The 25,524-nt window shown below is 48.1% G+C and overlaps 1 protein-coding gene, 2 long non-coding RNA genes and 1 pseudogene across 3 annotated transcripts; 2 read left to right on the top strand and 2 right to left on the bottom strand.

Annotated features, from left to right (window-relative positions):
• Positions 1-4,054: 4,054 nt before the first annotated feature.
• Positions 4,055-4,284, bottom strand: LOC117189531. The gene is made up of 2 exons (XR_004473431.1): positions 4,250-4,284; positions 4,055-4,121 (listed from the first exon to the last, which is right to left on the bottom strand). It is a non-coding gene; the product is annotated as an uncharacterized LOC117189531 (long non-coding RNA).
• Positions 4,285-8,796: 4,512 nt separating this feature from the next.
• LOC117189532 lies at positions 8,797-8,999 on the top strand. Its single transcript, XR_004473432.1, has 2 exons — positions 8,797-8,836; positions 8,925-8,999. It is a non-coding gene; the product is annotated as an uncharacterized LOC117189532 (long non-coding RNA).
• A 422-nt stretch (positions 9,000-9,421) lies between these two features.
• LOC117189529 lies at positions 9,422-10,451 on the top strand (annotated as a pseudogene).
• Positions 10,452-10,503: 52 nt separating this feature from the next.
• Positions 10,504-18,360, bottom strand: LOC117191634 (THO complex subunit 5-like). The gene is made up of 6 exons (XM_033396446.1): positions 18,242-18,360; positions 17,388-18,182; positions 17,214-17,326; positions 17,062-17,149; positions 16,455-16,991; positions 10,504-10,746 (listed from the first exon to the last, which is right to left on the bottom strand). Exons 1-6 carry the CDS (start codon positions 18,314-18,316, stop codon positions 10,504-10,506), a joined length of 1,851 nt encoding a protein of 616 aa, XP_033252337.1. The 5' UTR covers positions 18,317-18,360.
• Positions 18,361-25,524: the final 7,164 nt, after the last annotated feature.

Raw genomic sequence — 25,524 nt, 5'->3', positions numbered from 1 at the left:
GGGGAATGAAAAAAAATAATAAATTTAGTGGAGAAGACGACAGCTCGCGAAGTGCAGTTTAGCTGTCCCGGCAGAAGTCGCTGCTGCAGGCTTAAGGTGAGCGTAAAGCTGGTCCTTAATGGCGCGGGGTGATTGATGCTAGGGATGGATAGACGGAGGCAGTTAACGGATATATAAAATATGTGATAGGGACTTACGAATTACAGTTGAACATTTTGTCGCTATTCGATGTCGCAAGTGAACGTAAGTCACTGCCGTTCAACAAAAAAATGGACAGGGAGTTTGCGACGGACACATTGCCTGGTGGACTGTGATATCGAATAAATCTGTGATGGAATGTGATATTGGAATAAGTTAGAGTAAGTCATGTAGGTAAATGTTCATTGTAGTTTCGCACCTGTTTGTTTAAAACAAAGCCGCTTTCGTGTTTTTGAACCTGTTGTCTGACTGCCGAGAGGTGGTGAGGAGTAGGTGGCCCGGGAGTCGTAAAGACAACCCGCGATGCATCTGTTGTCATGGCAGATCGGTATGATGGATGACAGGAACAAATCACAAGCAAAGTGAGCTCATGCACCGTGAGGCTTCTCGTTTATCGGCCATCGCTTAGAGCGATGACTAGAGTAGATGACAGGCCACACAAAGGTGGTGTTCGTAATTGTAGGATATCCGTAGGGCGACTGTCAAGTGGAGCGCAGAAACTGGAGCGGTTGCTGGTCCCGGCTAGTCACGTGTCCCCCTCTTAATGAATCTTGTAAGAAAAAGAAGAACTGATAGGAATTTTTGTTGTTAGGTTTTGTGTTGTGTTGAATGTGTTTGAAGTTTGAGTGTCTTAGGTGTCGATCGAATATACATGTATGTTATTATTTATTTATTCAAATATTTAATTGCATATATCTCGTTAACGGCGCGGGTTGGCGCAATATTTATATCGGTATTTATTTATTTATTTATCGGAGTATTTATTGGTCCGAAGCGTGGTGTTATTTATTCTTACTAGTTATTTCTTTGGGTATTTATTTCTTTATTTATATATATTATCTTAGTTTAGGAGTTTCCCTTTTTTATACCCGATACTCAAAATGAGTATTGGGGTATATTAGATTTGTGGTAAAAGTGGATGTGTGTAACGTCCAGAAGGAATCGTTTCCGACCCCATAAAGTATATATATTCTTGATCAGCATCAATAGCCGAGTCGATTGAGCCCTGTCTGTCTGTCCGTCTGTCCGTCCGTCCGTCCGTCCGTCCGTCCGTCCGTCCCCTTCCCCTTCAGCGCCTAGTGCTCAAAGACTAGAGCTAGAGCAACAATGTTTTGGATCCAGACATCTGTGATATGTCACTGCTACAAAAATATTTCAAAACTTTGCCCCGCCCACTTCCGCCCCCACAAAGGACGAAAATCTGTGGCATCCACATTTTTAAAGATACGATAAAACCAAAAATGCAGAATCGTAGAGGATGACTATATGTTCTAGAGTGTAAAATCTCAACCAGATCGTATAATTATTATAGCCAGAATCAAGAAAACAATTTCATTCTTTCTCGCTCTGTCTCTCTCTAACACACAGGTTTCATGGTCGGTTTTGCCAATTGCAAAATATGAGTTCAAGGATCTCAGAACCTATAAGAGCCAGAGCAACAAAATTTGGTATCCACACTCCTGTGATATCGGACATTGACCGTTTCGTGTCCAAATTTCGCCACACCCCCTTCCGCCCCCACAAAGGACGAAAATCTGGGGCATCCACAAATCTCAGAGACTATTAAGGCTAGAGTAACCAAATTTGGTATCCGCACTTCTGTTAGATCTCACTATAAAACGTATATCTCAGAATTTCGCCCCACCCCCTTCCGCCCCCACAAAGAACGAAAATCTGTTGCATCCACAATATTGCACATTCGAGAAAACTAAAAATGCAGAATCATAGATAATGACTATATCTATCAGATTACTGAATCTGGATCATATCGGATCATTTTTGTAGCCAAAAGCAAGAAATCAATTTGCAGTGGCCACGCAGCGCCCGACGTCACGCTCAGACTGATTTTCTGTCTCTCTCGCACGCACTCTTTGTCGTGTGGTTCAATATTAGCGGCGTCTGCCGCAGGAGAGCCATACTGACTTAGTATCGGGTATAACTGTAGAGTTGCGGGGTACGCAGCAACTCACAACGTTCCCCCTCGTTTTTTTTTGTAATATTGGTGTTGCTCGGTGCAGATGCCACAAGAAGGGGGTAGTCGACAGTATCATACGCGATCACGCGTAAACAAAACGGTGGACCAGATAGGAGAAGTGTCAGGGTCGATGTTTGATCAAGATCGGGAGGAACTTGGAGCTGTGGGTGGGTTGCCAAGAACACCGGTCCAGGCCAGGTCAGAAGAATGGCCAATGTCCGGTCCTACACCCACGCTTGCTTCCGAACTGGCATCAGCAGTCAACGTATCGTTGGCTCAGGCTCATGCGACACACAGGGCAGCGAACACTGACTCGATTAGTCGGGTGTTGCAGGAGGAGTTGCGTAAGGGGTTTATCGAGATGATGCACCAACTCAACTAGGTACTGCAGCCGGTTAGACAGCTGCAGCAGCAGAAGGAACCGCAGCGGGAGGAGGTTCACCACGAGCAGGAGTATCGAGGAGCAATCCCGAAAAGGAAGCCGTCTAGCACGACTGATGCGCCGAGGCGAGGTGGTATTGGTCCGGAACCGTCTTCAGGAGTAGGACCGACCGCATCCAGTGAGCAGCATCAACGGGGTGGGCATCAAGCGCGAAATTGGCGAAACCCGATAGCACTCAGACACTCGGGTCAGGGTCGTGGCGAAGGTAGGAGAGCTGGTGGGATTCCTCGAGAAGATCCGCATCCAAATCCCCCGGGTTATAGACCTTGGCCACGGTGGGGCCGAGTCGAAAAATGGGACGTGACGTTCGACGGAGACAGCAACAAAATGACAGTCGAGGATTTTGTGTTCCGAATTGAATTCCTACAAGCCCAATGCCGCTGTCCGTGGGATGAAGTTCTAAAGGGATTTCATCACCTGGTTACAGGAAACGCGCGGGAATGGTACTGGCAGTACATCCGTGATCATGGCGGTGGTGTTTGGCAGGAACTAAGGGGCGACTTAATTGCTCGTTTCCGAGGCACGGCGTCCGAGTTCGACCGCATGAGAGAACTGCGAGAAAGAATGCAGCGGTCAAACGAGAGTGTGGAAGACTTTTTCCATGTCATGAGAAAGCTCGCGTCGAGGTTGGAGATGCCACCACCTGAAAAGGAGATGGGAAAAATCGTCAAAAAGGCACTCACAGATGAGATAGCGAGTTTCGTCTACGGCTTACGGGTTTATTCCTTAGACCAACTGCGGGATGAGTGCGTGGAAATAGAGGCACATCTGAAGAGGAAGGCTCGATCTTCGTGGCGAGGAGCACCCAAAGCCACAAACTATGGTCGCGGGCCGAATGCGAACGTCAGCGAGGTCGCGCAGGATCGGTCGATTGGCGATGAAGAGGCAGAGGTCATTGAGGAAGCGCAAGTGACACAGCGTGTTCCACAGAAGTTGATTTGCTGGAACTGCGGGCAGACTGATCATGGCTTTAGGGACTGTATGGCATCGGAGAGTCGAATTTTCTGCTACCGGTGTGGAAAGCCCGATGCATATTGTCCAACCTGTCCGAATTGCGCGGGAAACGTGAAGAGGGGTGCGATCCAAGCAGGAGAATCACGCTCACAGAAGGGGCCTGCGCAGAGAAAGTAGAAGAAAATAAAAATGAATTAGATAGACGTAAATTGCATGCTAGGTTAAGGAACTTATCATATGAAGAGCGCTTAAGAAATTATTTAGAAACCAGAAATAGAATATTTTCTGAACTACGAGTGGATGGTATGCGAGCACTGTCGGTGCGGGTGAGAAAGGCGAGATCCCGTTTTAAGCAAAGGCGAGCTATGAGGAGGCAGGTGATTGCTTCAGTAAAGCTTTGGTGCAAGAAAGACCCGAGAGTTTTCGCAGAAATCTCTATAATGGGCGAGTCCGTGCGAGGCCTGTTGGATTCAGGCGCTACACACAGCATGCTAGGGTGTAATGGTCAGGAATTCCTGGAGAAGCTGGGCGTGGAGGCTCGTCGATATTCTTCTATAGTGAAGGTAGCGAATGGGGAAGATCGCGCAATCGTTGGCCGAGTGGAATTACCGGTGAAATACAAGGGAGAGGTAAAAAGATTAACGTTTTTCGTATGCCCGTTCTTGGAACAGGAAATTTACTTGGGGGTAGACTTTTGGCGGGTATTCTCATTGGCTCCTGAGGTGATGGGAGAAGGTCCAGTAGGGGCATCTCACAGATTAGTGGAAGAAGTGCTGGCTGATCAAGTCGCTCACTATGTGGAGGGCCCGGAGAAGGAGATAGTGCAGGAAGAATGGGAGTTGTCAGAAGAGCAAAGGGCAGCCTTGGATCAGGCGAAGGCAGAGTTTCTGACTTTCGAAGCCGTAGGCCTGGGGAGGACGTCGAGAGAGACTCACAAAATTCAGTTGGTGGAGAAGGCCGAGCCTGTGAAGGATCGACATTACTCGCTGTCGCCAGCGATGCAGGAAGTGGTGTGTGGTGAGGTGGACAAAATGTTGGCTTTGGGAGTCATCGAGTACAGTGATAGTCCGTGGAGCAACCGTACCACCGTTGTTTGAAGGCCGGGCAAAAATCGTTTCTGCCTCGATGCCCGAAAGCTCAACAAAGTAACCATCAAGGACGCTTACCCACTTCCTAGCATCGAGGGGATTTTGTCGCGTCTCGATCGGACGATATATATCTCCAGCGTCGACTTAAAATTCGCTTTTTGTCAAATCGAAGATTCTGCGACAGGTTGCCGAGCGTCTACGAGAAGCAAATTTAACGATAGGGCTGAGCAAATCTCATTTTTGCTATAAAAACATTAAATACCTGGGATTTATAGTGGGAGGAGGAGCGCTGAAGATGGATCCGGATCGTGTGTCGGCCATTTTGCGCATTCCCGAGCCGCGATCTGTTCGAGAATTGCGTAGTTTCCTGGGAACTGCGGGCTGGTACCGGCGCTTTATGAAAAACTATGCTGAGATGGCCGGTCCGCTCACAGACGCCCTGAAAAAGTCGGGAAATGGAAAGTTTAAATTGACGGAGGAGGCAAAACGAGCCATGGGGGAGCTAAAAGCCGCACTCACCTCGGCACCAGTCCTGGTACACGCGGATTTCAAGCGGCACTTCTACATACAGTGCGACGCCTCACATTATGGAGTAGGAGCCGTACTCTTCCAAAGGGATGACGAGCAGAACGAGAGGCCCATAGCGTTTTTCTCTGCCAAACTGAATTGCCACCAAAAAAACTACTCGGTGACAGAGAAAGAGTGTCTGGCAGCCCTCATGGCGATCCTTAAGTTCCGTCCGTACGTAGAGCTTATGCCGTTTACAGTCATAACTGACCACGCCAGTCTCAAATGGCTCATGACCATGAAGAACCTGGATGGTCGCTTAGCTCGTTGGTCCCTTCAACTGCAGGCCTTCGATTTCGGCATAGAACACCGGAAAGGAGCGGACAATGTAGTGGCAGATACATTGTCACGCAGTATTGAAGAGCTGGAAGTGGATCCGAGTAGTATCCTGGGTTTTGAAACGGTGGAGTTTGAATCTGGAGAATATCAGGAGTTAAGGAAGGAAATAACAGAGAACCAAGACCGCTTACCTGATCTCCAGATTGTTGACGGCATGATATTCAAGCGCATGCGCTTTGAACGATTGGATGATCAACTGGAGGGCGCCGTCTGGAAATTGTGGGTTCCGAGTTCGCTGACGGCCGCGTTGATAGACAAAGCACATTCGGAAGAGAAGACAGCGCACGGAGGAATCGCGAAAATCTTACACTTATTGCGTAGGCAGTTTTACTGGCCGAACTTGGCGATAGAGGTGCGGGATTATATCCGACGGTGCACCGTGTGCAAGGAGTCGAAAGCGCCGAATTATCGGATGCAGGTCGGGATGGGGCAAGAAGTGGTCACTGAGCGCCCGTTCCAAAAACTTTATATTGATTTTTTGGGCAAATATCCGCGGTCAAAGAACGGTCAGGCGTGGATATTTATTGTAGTTGACCAGTTCTCTAAGTTCACATTCCTAAAGACCATGACCAAGGCCACAGCAAAGGAAGTTGTAAGATTCCTCGTTCACGAGGTGTTTTACAAGTTTGGAGTGCCGGAGATGATTCACTCGGACAATGGGGCTCAGTTCGTCTCGAAAACTTTTAAGGAGATGACCGATGCATTCGGAGTCACTCATAAGAGGACGCCAGTGTATTCTCCGCAGAGTAACGCAGCCGAGCGCGTGAATCGCACAGTACTCAGCGCGATTCGGGCGTATCTGGAAGACGATCACCGGGACTGGGATGTGCATCTGCCGGAGATAGAACTGGCTATTAGGAACTCGGTTCACGAGGCAACAGGCGTAACACCATTCTTTGCAGTCTTCGGGCAGCAAATGTATTTGCATGGGTCATGCTACAAGCTGGCAAAGCGACTGCGGTCAATCGGCGAGCATGACATATCGCTGCTGGAGGGTCAGGACAAGCGACAACTCATCCAAGAGAGGATTCGCGCTAGTTTACATCAGGCATACGAGCGTAGTAGGGTAAGATACAACCAGCGAGCTCGGGTGTTTTACGCGAGGCCGGGACAAGAGGTATTCCGCCGAAATTTTGTCCTTAGTGACTTTGGAAAAGGCTTTAATGCCAAGTTCGCGCGCAAATTCATCCGATCCCGGGTAGTGAAGCCAGTAGGAGAGAACGCGTACGCTCTGGAGAACCTTAACGGCCGTCCCATAGGAGGGTACCACGCCAAAGACCTGAGAATGTAGTGAGGTGTGGGTGTGGCCTACGTTGGGCGCGGCAGAAGAGTGGAGGGCACGCCGGCGTGTGCTCAATAGTGTTCCGGAATCCGGTGGGCATGCCCACGCGTATGTTGTCCCTCCTGGGACTGACGACATACTCGTGGTGGTGTTCCAGTCCCACCTGAACGATAGGTGGCCAGGGCTGAGCGACGCGCCATCTAGCGGAAGTCCAGGGAGGCTCGGGGGGAGCTGGAGCCGTTACTGGGGATATAAGGAAGAGAATAGGATTAGATATATGTATTAGTAAGGGAAAAAGGGATAAATAGGAGTGAAAATATTAGAAAACGTGGATTGGATTATAGAAATCGTGGAGCGTGGACGGAGTAACGTCGAAATTGGAAATTTTGTGCTTAAAACAGAAAGTTTGAAGTGAGTACAGAAAAGGCGGGCGATAAAATAGGTTGTAATGCAGAAAATTTTACAAACAGCCGGCAAGGAATATAGCCACCAGAACCGGGCCAGAAGGGTTCCTGGAGAGGGACACTGGAGTTCGAGAAAGTCGACTGCAGAGAAGAAGACTGCCCAACGGAACCTTAGTGAGTTCGTTCCAGTTGCGCGTGTGTGAGCCAAGTAGCGCGGGACGTGTGAAGGGGGAGGGTGAAAGAGGACGATTTAGCTGCCAGGGCGATTCTAGCCACACCGCACGATCGTTGCATCGCCTTCCAGTGCGTGCCACACGTTTGGTCTCATTCACCAAGTAAAAACCCCGAAACCCTATTCACACACACACACGCGCGCACACGTATACACGGACCTATATAAATTTAGGGCTGACCGGCCACGTCCAGCGATCGCCCACGTCGTTTGAACTTAAAGAAAAAAAACATAATCCGCACTCCAAACACCGTCCCACATTAAATGTTATTTTGTTCCGTGTGTTGTCCTTTATTTAGTAATTAGTATTAGCTTAAACCGTTTAACGTAAAATCTTGGCCATTGAAAAAAAATATGTAAAAACACCAACACCTTTCACGAACCTAAATCTGCGATCAGCTGTTCAGTGCCAGAAGATTAACCCTTAGTGGGTGACGCGGGGGTCCCATCAGTCCACCGTATTTGGTCGAGCGATTTGTGGAAAAATATTGTTTATTGTTTATGTCCCGGGGACCCTTAACAAGAGCTCTTGGTAGGTTAAGTCTCCGTAGGGGCCCGAGTTAAATTAACTCCCGTAAAACTGGATCCACTCATCTACACATATTCCATTACGTATGGGTGAGGGTATCCCTGTCGGTTGAACGAAATTTCAGCAGTTATTTCCTTGTTTGCCTTTGTGTCGAACGTTTTGGTGTTTCTTAGTGGTTAGTGATAATTTTGAGTATAGCTATTTATTAATGAGAAAGATGAAATTGTCAATTTACGATTATTAAAGCTTGGATATATATTGAAGCATGATGCATTAAATTTAAAATAGAGGGAGGACGCGTGGCGTAAGCCATGGATTAGGCCAGCCGTTACCGTTCCAGCAGAGGGTGGCCAAAATGAACGTTGTGTTTGGACACAGGTAGGGCGGGCGCGCGAAGTGATAACACCCAAGCTTCACCCACTTGATAGCCGTCTGTTTATGATTTTCTTTGTTGTTATTAGGTTGTTGTTAGTTTTGATGTCCCGAGAAGTAGTATGTCTCCTTTTTTGTCTACATTTGGCGGGAAAGGGGAACTACCCAGCCCTGGGGTCGACAGCTAGCCGGCATTGCCCTCTGGGAAACAAGCCAAGTGTAACATGACTCAAATATCTGCGAAACGTGCAATGTAACTGAATATGCCGAACACCTGATCTTCGATTGCCAAAGATTTTCCGGGCTCAAAAGGAAATTCAAAATCTTTAAATATTATAACAATTTACATCAATTATTAATAAAAAAAGAGCCGCTACATCTCAGAGAGCTGGCAATCTTCATCAAAACTGCTGACTTAAACTTTTGACCCCTTTTTTCTTCATCATGTTATAAAGTAATTTCAGCTTATTTTCTAAAACAGTTAAGTAATTTTCCTCTTTTTTATATTCCGACCTGTCAAACTCGCCAAACTACATCACCAGTATCTGATCAATGTGGCTACAGTGCTACGATCAAAATTCCGATCATCCTTGAGATGATTTAAAACCAAAAAAAAACGAGGGGGAACGTTGTGATTTAAAAAATCTAGGTATTTCTGGTCGACATGAATTTTCTTTGGATCTATTTTTGTTAGGTATTACTCTACCACAACTGGGTGGAACGTTTTGGCACAAATAGTTCAACAGCTTTTCGACTGGTGCGACAATAATTTAGACTAGAGTTGTCTTGAAGTATAGTCGCATACGGGAAATATCACATAAAAATATGGATACTTATTTCCATTATCCAACTATGATTCTAACGACGTTGGATCACTGAAACTACAAAAAAATAGTGTAAACTGTCTCCGAGTTCAGAAAGTTCCGTTGAGATATCCCAAAAAAACTATCACATCACCTCACACTTTTATTGTACAAAATATTTATATCGATATACATATGACCATATGATTTTTCGATTCCAAATAAACTTGGTACCACACGAGCACGTCTAAAAAAGATTAAAAACCCCACAATTTAAACGCTGAGTAAAACCAGATGAAGAATTTGAACGTGATATTTGAACGGCAGAGTGACGCTTAAAAGGAAGAAAGATTTAACATATTACGGGAAATACAGTTACCCAGAGTCCGGTAAATTCGTCAATGGTCCTTGTCAAAATGATGCGAAATTTTGGAATTTTATCAATGAGAAAGAGCAATTTGATAAGCTTGTGGGGCTCCAAAGAACAGGCGTGGACTTCCACAATGCGATTATACTCTCCTTGCACAGGATCATATAACTACAATTAGCTAAAATGTGAAGGTAGTAGCGTAATGCAACCGAAACGAAGTTTTCACGAAAACAGTAATGTACAAACATCCGCCAAAGAGAAGGAAAATGTTCGAAAGCCTGAAGATCTGGAGCGAGCCTACGAAGTTCTGCGAACCACGCTTCCCAAACTCTTTGTTGAACCGCTGAACTATTCCATATACAGCCCAAACCCTTTATTTCAGAACAATATTACCGGCAAGCACACAGTCGGTCTATACCACTTTGTTAAGCAAATTGCCATTCTTCGAACTGTGGGTCACCTAAAGTACGCCTACGTTAAGTTTGAGGTTCTTAAAATTACAAAGCATCCCGACGATTACACCGTGCGCATAAGGTGGCGCGTGAGGGGCATATCCGGCCTGAAGGTGATGTTCCAGTTCTGGAAATACAAGGTGTGGCAATTGAAGGAAGTACTGAAGGATCAGGAGGCATGGTACGATGGATTTTCCATATGCTACTTGGGAGAAAGCGGTCTAATAGAAAAACACGTTGTTGATAAAGTTATGCCGGATGAGAGTCGAGAGTCTGTTGAAAATGCCTCTGCAATCACCCTGCCAACCGAGTCCCTGGCAGCGACAGCATCTCAGAAACTAAGCTGTCAATAAAACTGTAGCTAGATTTAAATGTTACTTATTTATTGCATTATTGCAATTATGCATTACATAATAAACAGCAACTGTGAAGATGTTTAGTAACTGCTTTTGATTTTTTTTTACAAAACCATATTCCTATATTTGTTTTTAGGTCCTTATGGTTTGATTGCGTGTACGGAACCCTTTTTTATGTATTTATATGGACGCAATCGGCATCGTTTTGCAAATGCACTTATATAAGGCTTTTCCTTGGTGTATTCTATAGTCGTCTGCATTGAGCCTTCTGTCTCCAGAAAGATGTCAAAACTATAAATAGTTCGGAAAAGCTGTCCGTACAGAATACGATAATTTGCTTCCAGCTGTTGGGGTTGCAATGAGTTGGTCCAGTACTCCATCATCTACAAAATGGTATCAAAATAAGCTTATATATATTGGCCGTCAGCCATCGGGTGCTACAGGGGGACAAACGGATGACGGGTCGGCTCGCACAACTGTGAACTCGGAACTGAGGCGCAGCCGCTCCGGTTAGTAATACCCGGTGCGGTCTGCGTCTCACACCCCCCCCCTAGGACACAGAGGGTTGCGAGCGAACCGTCACCCGCCGTAACTGTGCACACCGGTGGAAGTGCGACTATACTCTCCCCGTGAGGGCGGCTGGAAACAGGTCCTAGCACGGTCATGTCTCTGCTATGATGCTGGCGAATGGTAGTCGGGCGGAGAGAAGAAAACTCTCAGTGAAATTACCCCAATCCAAGGTGACACTGTTATATGCCGAGGGATGCATGGCCGGGGGGGTGCCCGGTCGCTAATATGCGGCCTCTGGATACCTGCCGACCTCCAGTTTAAATCAGGCTTCCCGGGGCAAGCGGGCTATGCCTCGGGTGACCATCCCCTCCCCGCCTACTCGTGGGAACTACTATGCCAAATAAAAAACAAATAAAAACCAACAAAGCCGCAAAGGAGCTCGGTACTCCTCTTAAAGTACCGGAGGGACAAGCCAATCCCTCTGCACCAGCGCCTGGGAAACCGGGTCCAAAGAAGACGGGGAAGGAGACTGAGTCGGTCCACCGTCTTCAGGCAGCAGCCGCAGTGAGGGGGGCCCGAAAAGCCAATCGGGTCCTTCCAAGTCGGGTGGCTCCAAGGGCGAAGCGGATACCGGGGTGGCTGCCAAGCAGAGCGTAATCGCGGCTGGTGAGCGCACCGGGACCGAAGAACCCATGGGAGCCCCGGCGGGCAGCGTCTCTGCACCACGGGGTGGAAAGCCGTCGTACCAGGACAGGAGACGAGCGGCTTTCATCCTGTCCAACGAAGACCCGAACTTCAAGGCGTCAGCCGAAGGAAAGGAGCAGAGGCTGTGGGCCTGCTCAATCCTTCCACTGTTCCAGCCAGCCAAAGCCGGAAAGGGCGCAGCCAAGGCCGCCAACAAGCGGCAACGCTCAGCGGAGGACCCCGCAAATCAGCCAGGCCAAGCCCAGCAAGCCAAGCGGGTGAAGACCCACCTCACGAACCGGTCGTTCGCTGAGGTGGCGAGGGGCAGGACCCTGATCGGTGTCCTGGACAGGGGCGCCGAGGACGGCCATGTCCCTCGCGATAAGTGGCACCTGGTGGAGAACGAGCTCCAGGACCGGTTCCTACTGGAACTGGAGGAGAACGGCGGACCACCGCCAAAGTGTGAGGACGCAGGGTGGCATCAAGGCAAGGTGAAAGCCATCGCCTGCCAAGACGCTCGCTCTGCGGCCCTCTACATGAAGGCGGTGGCGGCCCTAAAAGAGGTCTATCCAGGGGCGAAACTGGAGGCCGTGAAGTGGGAAGATGTCCCTAGTCGCCCGAGAGCCAGAGCGTGGGTCTCGGCTAAGCCTGCAGAGCCTGAGAAGATCCTCAGGTTACTGCAGGTCTGCAACCCCCACCTTCCTACAGCCGATTGGAAGGTGGCAAAGGTGGAGGATATCCAAGGGCAGAGGCGCCAGGTTATCCTCGTCCTAAATGAGGAATCCATTGATCTCCTCGCAAAGTCGGACGGTGTAGTGGATTATGGCTACAAGAAGGTCACCATATCCACTTACAAGTCCGATCGCAAGGGCAGGCAAGTGGAGGTCGAGCCAGACCCGGAGCTGCCGGAGATCCCGAAAGAGGGGGCCTCGTGCGAGGAAGACAACCCGGCGTCGGATGCGGCGTCCATGATGTCGGACGATATCTTGGACGACTACGCGTTCGACGAGAGCGACCTAGCCAGAGGTCTCAGCCACATCGTTGTCGGGGAGGAGCCGGAGTCCCCTGACAGCGATCTAGAAGTAACAATGGTGGAGGCGAGCCTCAGGAATGTCGTTGACGCTCCTGCAGATAAACCTCCACCATTGTAAGGCAGCATGCGCTGCTCTACTGCTCCACCTGGCCAAGGATGGAGCCGACATAGTCCTCATTCAGGAGCCCTGGATCCTCGGAAACAGGGTCTCCGGTCTGAGGACTTCTGACTACAAGCTATATGTAGCTGAAACCGCAGGTAAAATTCGTACCTGCATTCTTGCAAAAAGAGAGTTGCACCTATTTTTGCTCCCAAATTTCAGCAATGAAGACCACACCGCAGTGAGCCTCGAAGGCCAGGAGCGCTCACTGAGGATCTGCTCCGCATACATGGGGCATGAACAAACAGACCCCCCTCCACACGCGCCTCTCCGGGCTCTAATCGCAGACTGCTCGGCCAAGGACATCGGCCTAATTGTGGGGTGCGATGCCAATGCACATCACTGTCAGTGGGGAAGCACTGACACAAACGAAAGGGGTGAGTACCTTTTCAGTTACTTACTGACCACTCAGATGGTCTTACTAAACCGGGGTAGTGATCCCACCTTTATCATTAAAAACCGCAAGGAGGTCCTGGACCTCACGCTTGCCTCTCATGAGATACAGCGTAACATTGTATCCTGGAGGGTCCTGGAAGAGCACTCCTTCTCGGACCACAGGTACGTGGAAACTGTCTTCTCCTTCTCAGTACCGAAGCCAGTCCGATTCCGAAACATCAGGCGGACAAACTGGACTCGGTACTCTGATTACCTCTGTCGTGTTCTCCCTGAGCCCCCATCTGAGGAGGAGTTCTCCACGGAGGCCACGACTCGTCTTCTTAAGATCTTTACCGACGCCTGCAATAAGGCGCTCGACAAAGCATGCCCCTCTGGCAAGAACAGAGGCCGGAAGAAACCTGAATGGTGGAATCCGAAACTGGGTGAACTCCGGAAAGCCTCCCGGAGACTCTTCAATAAAGCTAAGGCTGAAAACGTTGAGCAAAACTGGGCCGAATACAAGGCCAGTCTGTCAACCTACAACAAAGAACTTAGAAAAGCCAAACGCGCCTCCTGGCGTAAGTTCTGCAGCGAAATCGAGAGTAACTCAGAAGCCTCACGCTTGCGCAGAGTTCTCTCGAAGACAACACCCACCCTGGGCTACTTGAAGAACACCGACCAGTCGTGGACTACGTCCAGCGAGGAGTCGCTAAATCTTCTCCTAAATACCCACTTCCCTGGCTGCGATGAAAACAGACCCAACTACCTCGCGCCTCCTTCTGTCGCCTCAAATGCCATCTTGGGACTGCTAAGCCAGGAAAACATTTCCTGGGCGATCAGAAGCTTTAAACCCTACAAGTCCGCGGGGCCAGACGGCATTTTCCCTGCCCAACTGATTCACGCGGGACATAAAGCCATTAACTGGCTCAAAATAATTTACGAGGGAATCTTCTCCCACGGGTGCATTCCTGACACCTGGCTTCAGACCAAAGTCGTATTCATACCCAAGGCAGGCAAGCCCTCGCACACTGCCCCAAAAGATTTCAGACCCATAAGTCTATCGTCTTTTCTTCTAAAGGCGATGGAGCGGCTCCTGGGGCTGCATCTTACGGCGTGCATTCCGTCCAGTCTGATCTCAGACTCCCAGCATGCCTATCGGAAGGGAAGATCCACCGAAACGGCCCTACACTCGATCACATCGATCATCGAAGCGTCCCTTAACTTTAAGGAGTACACCCTAGTAGCCTTCCTCGACATAGAAGGCGCCTTTAACAACATCCTTCCGACCGCCATCACGGGCGCACTGACGGATCTGGGCGTTGACTCCAGGACGGTGAGCCTGATCGATCAGATGCTACAATGCAGGACGGTTGAGGCATCACTGGGGACGTCAACGTGTACCAGATTTGTCAGCAGAGGCACACCGCAGGGCGGAGTCCTCTCGCCCCTCCTATGGAACGTGGCAGTGAACACACTGCTGCGGGAGATAGAGGGGGGTGGCTGCCGTGTGGTGGCGTACGCGGACGATGTTGCCATAGCATTCTCCGGAAAATTTCCGCAGACATTGTGTGAGTGCATGACAAGTACTCTCACGAAAATGTCGAAATGGGCAGACAAATGCGGGTTAGGCGTCAACCCGTCTAAAACGGAACTGGTGCTTTTCACTAGGAAGTACAAAGTTCCGGTACTGATTCCCCCAAGACTATGTGGGGAAACGCTAGTCTTCAGCAACAACGCCAAGTATCTTGGCCTAATCCTCGATAGAAAGCTCGATTGGAAATTGAGCATAGAGGATAGAGTAAAGAAGGCCACAGTGGCCCTCTATACCTGCAGGAAAGCCATCGGACTAAAATGGGGAATGACCCCCTATATAGTTCGGTGGCTCTACACCGCCATCATACGACCAATCATGCTCTATGGAGTGGTGGTATGGTGGCCAGCCTTGGACAGAAGGACATGCCTCAATAAACTCAGCAGAGTTCAACGCATGGCAGAGCTATGCATAACTGGCGGGCTACGCACTACTCCAGGGGAAGCCCTGGATACTGTGCTGGACCTCCTCCCTGTGGATCTCATGGGAAAGAAGGTGGCAACACTTTCCGCCCTCAGAATGAGAGAAGCCAGACTGTGGAAAGCATCCGCGGTTGGGCACTCGGGAATCCTGATGAGACTCCCGCAATTACCAGAGAGGACAGATTACTGTATCCCCAGTGATCACCTCTCGACGCCCTTCCAGGTATCAATCCCATCTAGGGAGGACTGGGAGATGGGCGAACCAGGACCTGCAAATGCGGTCCACTTCTACACTGATGGCTCAAAGCTAGACGGCCGCGTGGGAGGCGGAGTCTACTGCAGCGAGCTGAACATCAGTCATTGCTTCAGGCTCCCGGATCACTGTAGTGTGTTCCAAGCGGAGGTTGAAGCCATCAAGGAGGCCATTTCGATTGTCTCCAAATTACTTCTAGATACGCACTTAGTGTGCGTCTTCTCGGACAGCCAAGCAGCTATCAAAGCTCTAGGCTCAATATCGTCGAACTCAGCGACTGTAAATGACTGCCGCAGGTCTCTGCACGAGATCGCAGAGCAGTTAGATCTCTTCCTTATATGGGTCCCCGGCCACAGGGACATCGAGGGGAATGACGCCGCCGACGAGCTAACCAGGCAGGGTACTACGATTCCTCTCCTACCGGAGAGGGAGCAAGTAGCGATGCCCTTGGCTACCTGCAGGCTCCTAACGCACGAATTGTTCGAGCAAAATGCCAATAGGAGATGGCAGCAAACCGTTTCCTGTAAAGTCTCAAGATTGATATGGCCATATCGATCGAAGAAGCGCTCAGCAGAGCTGTATAAACTCAGCAGAGCACAGTGCTCTGCAGTTACTAGAGCCATTACGGGACACTGGCAGATCGGCACTCACGCCTCTAGACTGTCAATCCCTCATAACGACTTCTGCAGGAGTTGTCGCGACGAGGAGGAGGAGGAATCGGTCCCCCACTTCTTCTGCCACTGCCCAGCCCTTGGAAATCGTCGTCTTCGTATTCTCGGGGCCGCTTTCCTCACGGAAATTTCGGACCTGTCCGTAATCAAACCAGGGACCTTGTCCAAATACATCCAAGCCACCGGATGGGATTGCCCTTAACCTGCAGAAGTATGCTCTCACGGTTCGGGCAACGCGAAGGGGCACATGCCCATGCGGCAACACAACGGACCTTTTTTAGGTCCAAGTGAGCTTGGGGGCGGGAGGCTCTTATCCCCCCCCTCCCGGCTACCGCCTTAACCTAACCTAACCTAAGCTTATATATAACGCATGGAAGTCTGAACAAACTAACCTTGATAGCTGCATTATTCTGCGATGTACGGCGACCGTTCCAATGCACACTCAATATCCAGAGTGGCATTTCCAATGGATAATTACTCGGTATTCGAATGAAACACTCCATTTTGGCAGAGCCACGAACAATCACAGCACGATAGGAATTGTATGTTATGCCCTTACCATCCGGAGAAATGTTTAGTACGTCTGAATTTTGGGCTAGGAATTCCTCGAGAGTGATCGCCGTCCACTGCACTAGGCTGCAAGACAAGGCCGCAGGATAGACATTTTCTTTTAGTGCATACAAATCGATGTCCTTGTTAGTCAGACCACGTATTTGCTGACTTAGATTTAACCAAGAGTTCCAGCGCCGTGTAATGCGAGCTATGGTCTCCCGCATGCTTTTATTCAAGTTCAGCTCATGCTTATACAACATCGAGCTATTGACTGTTGGTATAGAGCATATACTTTGTAACCAACAGTATGCTTTTCCAAAGTCCTCAGCCTCCAGATATTGTATACATTCCTCTGGTGTCAGATCCTTATTCTGTAACTAACGCAAATATATAATTTTATGATTCATACATATATATAGGAAAATTATAGCTTGTTGCTTGTCTTACATCGTATTGAATACCGGGTATAGGTATTTCATTACCCAAATCGTTTGCAAACAAATGCCGAAGGAGATGCTGAACGAAATTAGTATCCCTAAAAACATGCAAATGTTTTAAAATATAGTTGCTGCTAAAGCAATTCACTCGCTAAAACTTACCCTTGATGGTTTGTATTATTGGAAATGCTCAATTGGGGCCATGCTGTCGCACATTTAATTTGTTCGAAATAGCGAATAATCAACCCCAGTTGAATCGAGCCAGCAGAGCCAAGCTAGAGACCGTTCAAACGTTAAGGTATTTTTCTATAGTCGTATGTTTTGGTTTAATCTTACCGTGATGCGAATGTGCAGAGGATGAGGACTTAATTCTTTGTTCAAAGGATTTTCCTCAGGCTTTCCCGACAATTCAATGTCCCTTTCAGAGTAGTCGCGCCTTGCTTTTGGGTTTTGCTTTAGGTTTGTCAACTCCTGCATCTGAGCTTCACTTTCATATCCTAACACTTCAACATTGAATGATGGCTCATCGCTCGCACGTTGAAGGCATTGCAGGTTGATGAATAATATATAAAGAGGCTTGGGCAGATATTTGACCACAGCACTAAGCTTCCATTCAACATCAAGAGAAAGCTGCAGTGCATCATGCAGCGGTTTCGTAGAACTCTTTAGGGTGCGTAGAGCTGGCGCGAATGAAACGTACCTATTATGTTGTTTAAGATTCTCTTGTTGCAGCTCCTTTTTGGAGTTCTTCAATGAGCTTTTCTGTTCATCCAGGTCTTTCCTTAAACGCAGTTCACACTCTAAGCGCTGCAAATGCTTGTAGTGCTCCGATTCTGGTTTCACTTTACTATCTTCAATTCCCGGCAATTTGGTAAAATACTCAGTGTCTGAGAGCAGGACCAACTTGGAGTCACGACTCTGGAATTTCTCGCAACGCACGATGTCCTTTTTCAAGTGGCTCACTTCGTACAGAAGATTTTGCAATTGCAACCGACTTATGTCCACTTTACATTTTTCCAAGTGTAAGTTATCCCGTCCAGACTTTATTTTCTGTTTAACTTCTCGATTTGCATGCTTTAATGCAACAAATTTCAATGCCGCCGCAGTTCGCAATGTGTCTGAGTTCTGCCCCTGCATACAAAAATAATGAAAATAAGGAACCAACGACTTTGCAGCTTGTTAACACTTACGCTCTTTTTTACTTTTAATATTTCCCCGATGATATCTTCCAGCTGCTGAAACTGCGTATTTAAAATAGCCTCCATTTCACTTAATAATATATTTATTCGGAAGCTAAACAAAAGTGTGCCGCGGATTTATTGTTCAAATATAATGTCCGACCATAAGAAATATACCCAAATATACCATAGATATACCGACGAATTCAAGATCTATCGTACTATTCCCCGTTTTTGATATTCCGTCGAATATTACTAGCTAGGTAGATCTCTCAGTCCTGCCCACATAATTTTATCCAATAAATTAATCAATTTTCTACTTGACTGGTTTGTTTTAAATACTTGACTTATTTTCTTGCTACGGCGATTGCTGTTTTTTTTTTCCAACAACAATATAGCGTCTCGTTATGATGAAAAAACGAATTTAGCCCACTTAAGCCCCCTCTATTTAAATAGTTCACCTTCTTCAGGTAAATGGCAGAAAATATTAACGATGTTACACTTGGCTTGTTTCCCAGAGGGCAATGCCGGCTAGCTGTCGACCCCAGGGCTGGGTAGTTCCCCTTGCCCGCCAAATGTAGACAAAAAAGGAGACATACTACTTCTCGGGACATCAAAACTAACAACAACCTAACAACAACAAAGAAAATCATAAACAGACGACTATCAAGTGGGTGAAGCTTGGGTGTTATCACTTCGCGCGCCCGCCCTACCTGTGACCAAACACAACGTTCATTTTGGCCACCCTCTGCTGGAACGGTAACGGCTGGCCTAATCCATGGCTTACGCCACGCGTCCTCCCTCTATTTTAAATTTAATGCATCATGCTTCAATATATATCCAAGCTTTAATAATCGTAAATTGACAATTTCATCTTTCTCATTAATAAATAGCTATACTCAAAATTATCACTAACCACTAAGAAACACCAAAACGTTCGACACAAAGGCAAACAAGGAAATAACTGCTGAAATTTCGTTCAACCAACAGGGATACCCTCACCCATACGTAATGGAATATGTGTAGATGAGTGGATCCAGTTTTACGGGAGTTAATTTAACTCGGGCCCCTACGGAGACTTAACCTACCAAGAGCTCTTGTTAAGGGTCCCCGGGACATAAACAATAAACAATATTTTTCCACAAATCGCTCGACCAAATACGGTGGACTGATGGGACCCCCGCGTCACCCACTAAGGGTTAATCTTCTGGCACTGAACAGCTGATCGCAGATTTAGGTTCGTGAAAGGTGTTGGTGTTTTTACATATTTTTTTTCAATGGCCAAGATTTTACGTTAAACGGTTTAAGCTAATACTAATTACTAAATAAAGGACAACACACGGAACAAAATAACATTTAATGTGGAACGGTGTTTGGAGTGCGGATTATGTTTTTTTTCTTTAAGTTCAAACGACGTGGGCGATCGCTGGCCGTGGCCGGTCAGCCCTAAATTTATATAGGTCCGTGTATACGTGCGCGCGAGTGTGTGTGTGTGAATAGGGTTTCGGGGTTGTTACCTGGTGAATGACACCAAACGTGTGGCACGCACTGGAAGGCGATGCAACGAACGTGCGGTGTGGCTAGAATCGCCCTGGCAGCTAAATCGTCCTCTTTCACCCTCCCCCTTCACACGTCCCGCGCTACTTGGCTCACACACGCGCAACTGGAACGAACTCACTCAGGTTCCGTTGGGCAGTCTTCTTCTCTGCAGTCGACTTTCTCGAACTCCAGTGTCCCTCTCCAGGAAACCTTCTGGGCCGGTTCTGGTGGCTATATTCCTTGCCGGCTGTTAGTAAAATTTTCTGCATTACAACCTATTTTATCGCCCGCCTTTTCTGTACTCACTTCAAACTTTCTGTTTTAAGCACAAAATTTCAAATTTCGACGTTACTCCGTCCACGCTCCACGATTTCCATAATCCAATCCACGTTTTCTAATATTTTCACTCCCATTTATCCCTTTTTCCCTTACTAATACATATAACTAATCCTCCCTTCTGTGAGCGTGATTCGCCTGCTTGGATCGCACCCCTCTTCACGTTTCCCGCGCAATTCGGACAGGTTGGACAATATGCATCGGGCTTTCCACACCGGTAGCAGAAAATTCGACTCTCCGATGCCATACAGTCCCTAAAGCCATGATCAGTCTGCCCGCAGTTCCAGCAAATCAACTTCTGTGGATCACGCTGTGTCACTTGCGCTTCCTCAATGACCTCTGCCTCTTCATCGCCAATCGACCGATCCTGCGCGACCTCGCTGACGTTCGCATTCGGCCCGCGACCATAGTTTGTGGCTTTGGGTGCTCCTCGCCACGAAGATCGAGCCTTCCTCTTCAGATGTGCCTCTATTTCCACGCACTCATCCCGCAGTTGGTCTAAGGAATAAACCCGTAAGCCGTAGACGAAACTCGCTATCTCATCTGTGAGTGCCTTTTTGACGATTTTTCCCATCTCCTTTTCAGGTGGTGGCATCTCCAACCTCGACGCGAGCTTTCTCATGACATGGAAAAAGTCTTTCACACTCTCGTTTGACCGCTGCATTCTTTCTCGCAGTTCTCTCATGCGGTCGAACTCGGACGCCGTGCCTCGGAAACGAGCAATTAAGTCGCCCCTTAGTTCCTGCCAAACACCACCGCCATGATCACGGATGTACTGCCAGTACCATTCCCGCGCGTTTCCTGTAACCAGGTGATGAAATCCCTTTAGAACTTCATCCCACGGACAGCGGCATTGGGCTTGTAGGAATTCAATTCGGAACACAAAATCCTCGACTGTCATTTTGTTGCTGTCTCCGTCGAACGTCACGTCCCATTTTTCGACTCGGCCCCACCGTGGCCAAGGTCTATAACCCGGGGGATTTGGATGCGGATCTTCTCGAGGAATCCCACCAGCTCTCCTACCCTCGCCACGACCCTGACCCGAGTGTCTGAGTGCTATCGGGTTTCGCCAATTTCGCGCTTGATGCCCACCCCGTTGGTGCTGCTCACTGGATGCGGTCGGTCCTACTCCTGAAGACGGTTCCGGACCAATACCACCTCGCCCCGAGCGAGCCAAAAATGGTTTTGGTGGCGGAATCGGCGCATCAGTCGTGCTAGACGGCTTCCTTTTCGGGATTGCTCCTCGATACTCCTGCTCGTGGTGAACCTCCTCCCGCTGCGGTTCCTTCTGCTGCTGCAGCTGTCTAACCGGCTGGAGTACCTCGTTGAGTTGGTGCATCTTCTCGATAAACCCCTTACGCAACTCCTCCTGCAACACCCGACTAATCGAGTCAGTGTTCGCTGCCCTGTGTGTCGCATGAGCCTGAGCCAACGATACGTTGACTGCTGATGCCAGTTCGAAAGCAAGCGTGGGTGTAGGACCGGACATTGGCCATTCTTCTGACCTGGCCTGGACCGGTGTTCTTGGCAACCCACCCACAGCTCCAAGTTCCTCCCGATCTTGATCAAACATCGACCCTGACACTTCTCCTATCTGGTCCACCGTTTTGTTTACGCGTGATCGCGTATGATACTGTCGACTACCCCCTTCTTGTGGCATCTGCACCGAGCAACACCAATATTACAAAAAAAAAAAGGGAAACTCCTAAACTAAGATAATATATATAAATAAAGAAATAAATACCCAAAGAAATAACTAGTAAGAATAAATAACACCACGCTTCGGACCAATAAATACTCCGATAAATAAATAAACAAATACCGATATAAATATTGCGCCAACCAGCGCCGTTAACGAGATATATGCAATTAAATATTTGAATAAATAAATAATAACATACATGTATATTCGATCGACACCTAAGACACTCAAACTTCAAACACATTCAACACAACACAAAACCTAACAACACAAATTCCTAACAGTTCTTCTTCTTCTTACAAGATTCATTAAGAGGGGGACACGTGACTAGCCGGGACCAGTAACCGCTCCAGTTTCTGCGCTCCACTTGACAGTCGCCCTACGGATATCCTACAATTACGAACACCACCTTTGTGTGGCCTGTCATCTACTCTAGTCATCGCTCTAAGCGATGGCCGATAAACGAGAAGCCTCACGGTGCATGAGCTCACTTTGCTTGTGATTTGTTCCTGTCATCCATCATACCGATCTGCCATGACAACAGATGCATCGCGGGTTGTCTTTACGACTCCCGGGCCACCTACTCCTCACCACCTCTCGGCAGACAGACAACAGGTTCAAAAACACGAAAGCGGCTTTGTTTTAAACAAACAGGTGCGAAACTACAATGAACATTTACCTACATGACTTACTCTAACTTATTCCAATATCACATTCCATCACAGATTTATTCGATATCACAGTCCACCAGGCAATGTGTCCGTCGCAAACTCCCTGTCCATTTTTTTGTTGAACGGCAGTGACTTACGTTCACTTGCGACATCGAATAGCGACAAAATGTTCAACTGTAATTCGTAAGTCCCTATCACATATTTTATATATCCGTTAACTGCCTCCGTCTATCCATCCCTAGCATCAATCACCCCGCGCCATTAAGGACCAGCTTTACGCTCACCTTAAGCCTGCAGCAGCGACTTCTGCCGGGACAGCTAAACTGCACTTCGCGAGCTGTCGTCTTCTCCACTAAATTTATTATTTTTTTTCATTCCCCTCATCTGCCTTTACCAGCCCGAGTGACATTTCTTGTAATACCACCCGAACCTGCGTCAGTCCAGATGCATGCGAATTCGAAAATAATTTGGGCGCCATTTGTTACACTTGGCTTGTTTCCCAGAGGGCAATGCCGGCTAGCTGTCGACCCCAGGGCTGGGTAGTTCCCCTTTCCCGCCAAATGTAGACAAAAAAGGAGACATACTACTTCTCGGGACATCAAAACTACCAACAACCTAAAGACAAAGAAACTCATAAACAGACGGCTATCAAGTGGGTGAAGCTTGGGTGTTATCACTTCGCGCGCCCGCCCTACCTGTGACCAAACACAACGTTCATTTTGGCCACCCTCTGCTGGAACGGTAACGGCTGGCCTAATCCATGGCTTACGCCACGCGTCCTCCCTCTATTTTAAATTTAATGCATCATGCTTCAATATATATCCAAGCTTTAATAATCGTAAATTGACAATTTCATCTTTCTCATTAATAAATAGCTATACTCAAAATTATCACTAACCACTAAGAAACACCAAAACGTTCGACACAAAGGCAAACAAGGAAATAACTGCTGAAATTTCGTTCAACCAACAGGGATACCCTCACCCATACGTAATGGAATATGTGTAGATGAGTGGATCCAGTTTTACGGGAGTTAATTTAACTCGGGCCCCTACGGAGACTTAACCTACCAAGAGCTCTTGTTAAGGGTCCCCGGGACATAAACAATAAACAATATTTTTCCACAAATCGCTCGACCAAATACGGTGGACTGATGGGACCCCCGCGTCACCCACTAAGGGTTAATCTTCTGGCACTGAACAGCTGATCGCAGATTTAGGTTCGTGAAAGGTGTTGGTGTTTTTACATATTTTTTTTCAATGGCCAAGATTTTACGTTAAACGGTTTAAGCTAATACTAATTACTAAATAAAGGACAACACACGGAACAAAATAACATTTAATGTGGGACGGTGTTTGGAGTGCGGATTATGTTTTTTTTCTTTAAGTTCAAACGACGTGGGCGATCGCTGGACGTGGCCGGTCAGCCCTAAATTTATATAGGTCCGTGTATACGTGTGCGCGCGTGTGTGTGTGTGAATAGGGTTTCGGGGTTTTTACTTGGTGAATGAGACCAAACGTGTGGCACGCACTGGAAGGCGATGCAACGATCGTGCGGTGTGGCTAGAATCGCCCTGGCAGCTAAATCGTCCTCTTTCACCCTCCCCCTTCACACGTCCCGCGCTACTTGGCTCACACACGCGCAACTGGAACGAACTCACTCAGGTTCCGTTGGGCAGTCTTCTTCTCTGCAGTCGACTTTCTCGAACTCCAGTGTCCCTCTCCAGGAAACCTTCTGGCCCGGTTCTGGTGGCTATATTCCTTGCCGGCTGTTTGTAAAATTTTCTGCATTACAACCTATTTTATCGCCCGCCTTTTCTGTACTCACTTCAAACTTTCTGTTTTAAGCACAAAATTTCCAATTTCGACGTTACTCCGTCCACGCTCCACGATTTCTATAATCCAATCCACGTTTTCTAATATTTTCACTCCTATTTATCCCTTTTTCCCTTACTAATACATATATCTAATCCTATTCTCTTCCTTATATCCCCAGTAACGGCTCCAGCTCCCCCCGAGCCTCCCTGGACTTCCGCTAGATGGCGCGTCGCTCAGCCCTGGCCACCTATCGTTCAGGTGGGACTGGAACACCACCACGAGTATGTCGTCAGTCCCAGGAGGGACAACATACGCGTGGGCATGCCCACCGGATTCCGGAACACTATTGAGCACACGCCGGCGTGCCCTCCACTCTTCTGCCGCGCCCAACGTAGGCCACACCCACACCTCACTACATTCTCAGGTCTTTGGCGTGGTACACTCCTATGGGATGGCCGTTAAGGTTCTCCAGAGCGTACGCGTTCTCTCCTACTGGCTTCACTACCCGGCATCGGATGAATTTGCGCGCGAACTTGGCATTAAAGCCTTTTCCAAAGTCACTAAGGACAAAATTTCGGCGGAATACCTCTTGTCCCGGCCTCGCGTAAAACACCCGAGCTCGCTGGTTGTATCTTACCCTACTACGCTCGTATGCCTGATGTAAACTAGCGCGAATCCTCTCTTGGATGAGTTGTCGCTTGTCCTGACCCTCCAGCAGCGATATGTCATGCTCGCCGATTGACCGCAGTCGCTTTGCCAGCTTGTAGCATGACCCATGCAAATACATTTGCTGCCCGAAGACTGCAAAGAATGGTGTTACGCCTGTTGCCTCGTGAACCGAGTTCCTAATAGCCAGTTCTATCTCCGGCAGATGCACATCCCAGTCCCGGTGATCGTCTTCCAGATACGCCCGAATCGCGCTGAGTACTGTGCGATTCACGCGCTCGGCTGCGTTACTCTGCGGAGAATACACTGGCGTCCTCTTATGAGTGACTCCGAATGCATCGGTCATCTCCTTAAAAGTTTTCGAGACGAACTGAGCCCCATTGTCCGAGTGAATCATCTCCGGCACTCCAAACTTGTAAAACACCTCGTGAACGAGGAATCTTACAACTTCCTTTGCTGTGGCCTTGGTCATGGTCTTTAGGAATGTGAACTTAGAGAACTGGTCAACTACAATAAATATCCACGCCTGACCGTTCTTTGACCGCGGATATTTGCCCAAAAAAT

The sequence above is a fragment of the Drosophila miranda genome (genome assembly GCF_003369915.1).
Source record: "Drosophila miranda strain MSH22 chromosome Y unlocalized genomic scaffold, D.miranda_PacBio2.1 Contig_Y1_pilon, whole genome shotgun sequence".
In the NCBI taxonomy this organism is placed as follows: domain Eukaryota; kingdom Metazoa; phylum Arthropoda; class Insecta; order Diptera; family Drosophilidae; genus Drosophila; species Drosophila miranda.
This window is presented reverse-complemented; position numbering and strand designations above follow the sequence as displayed.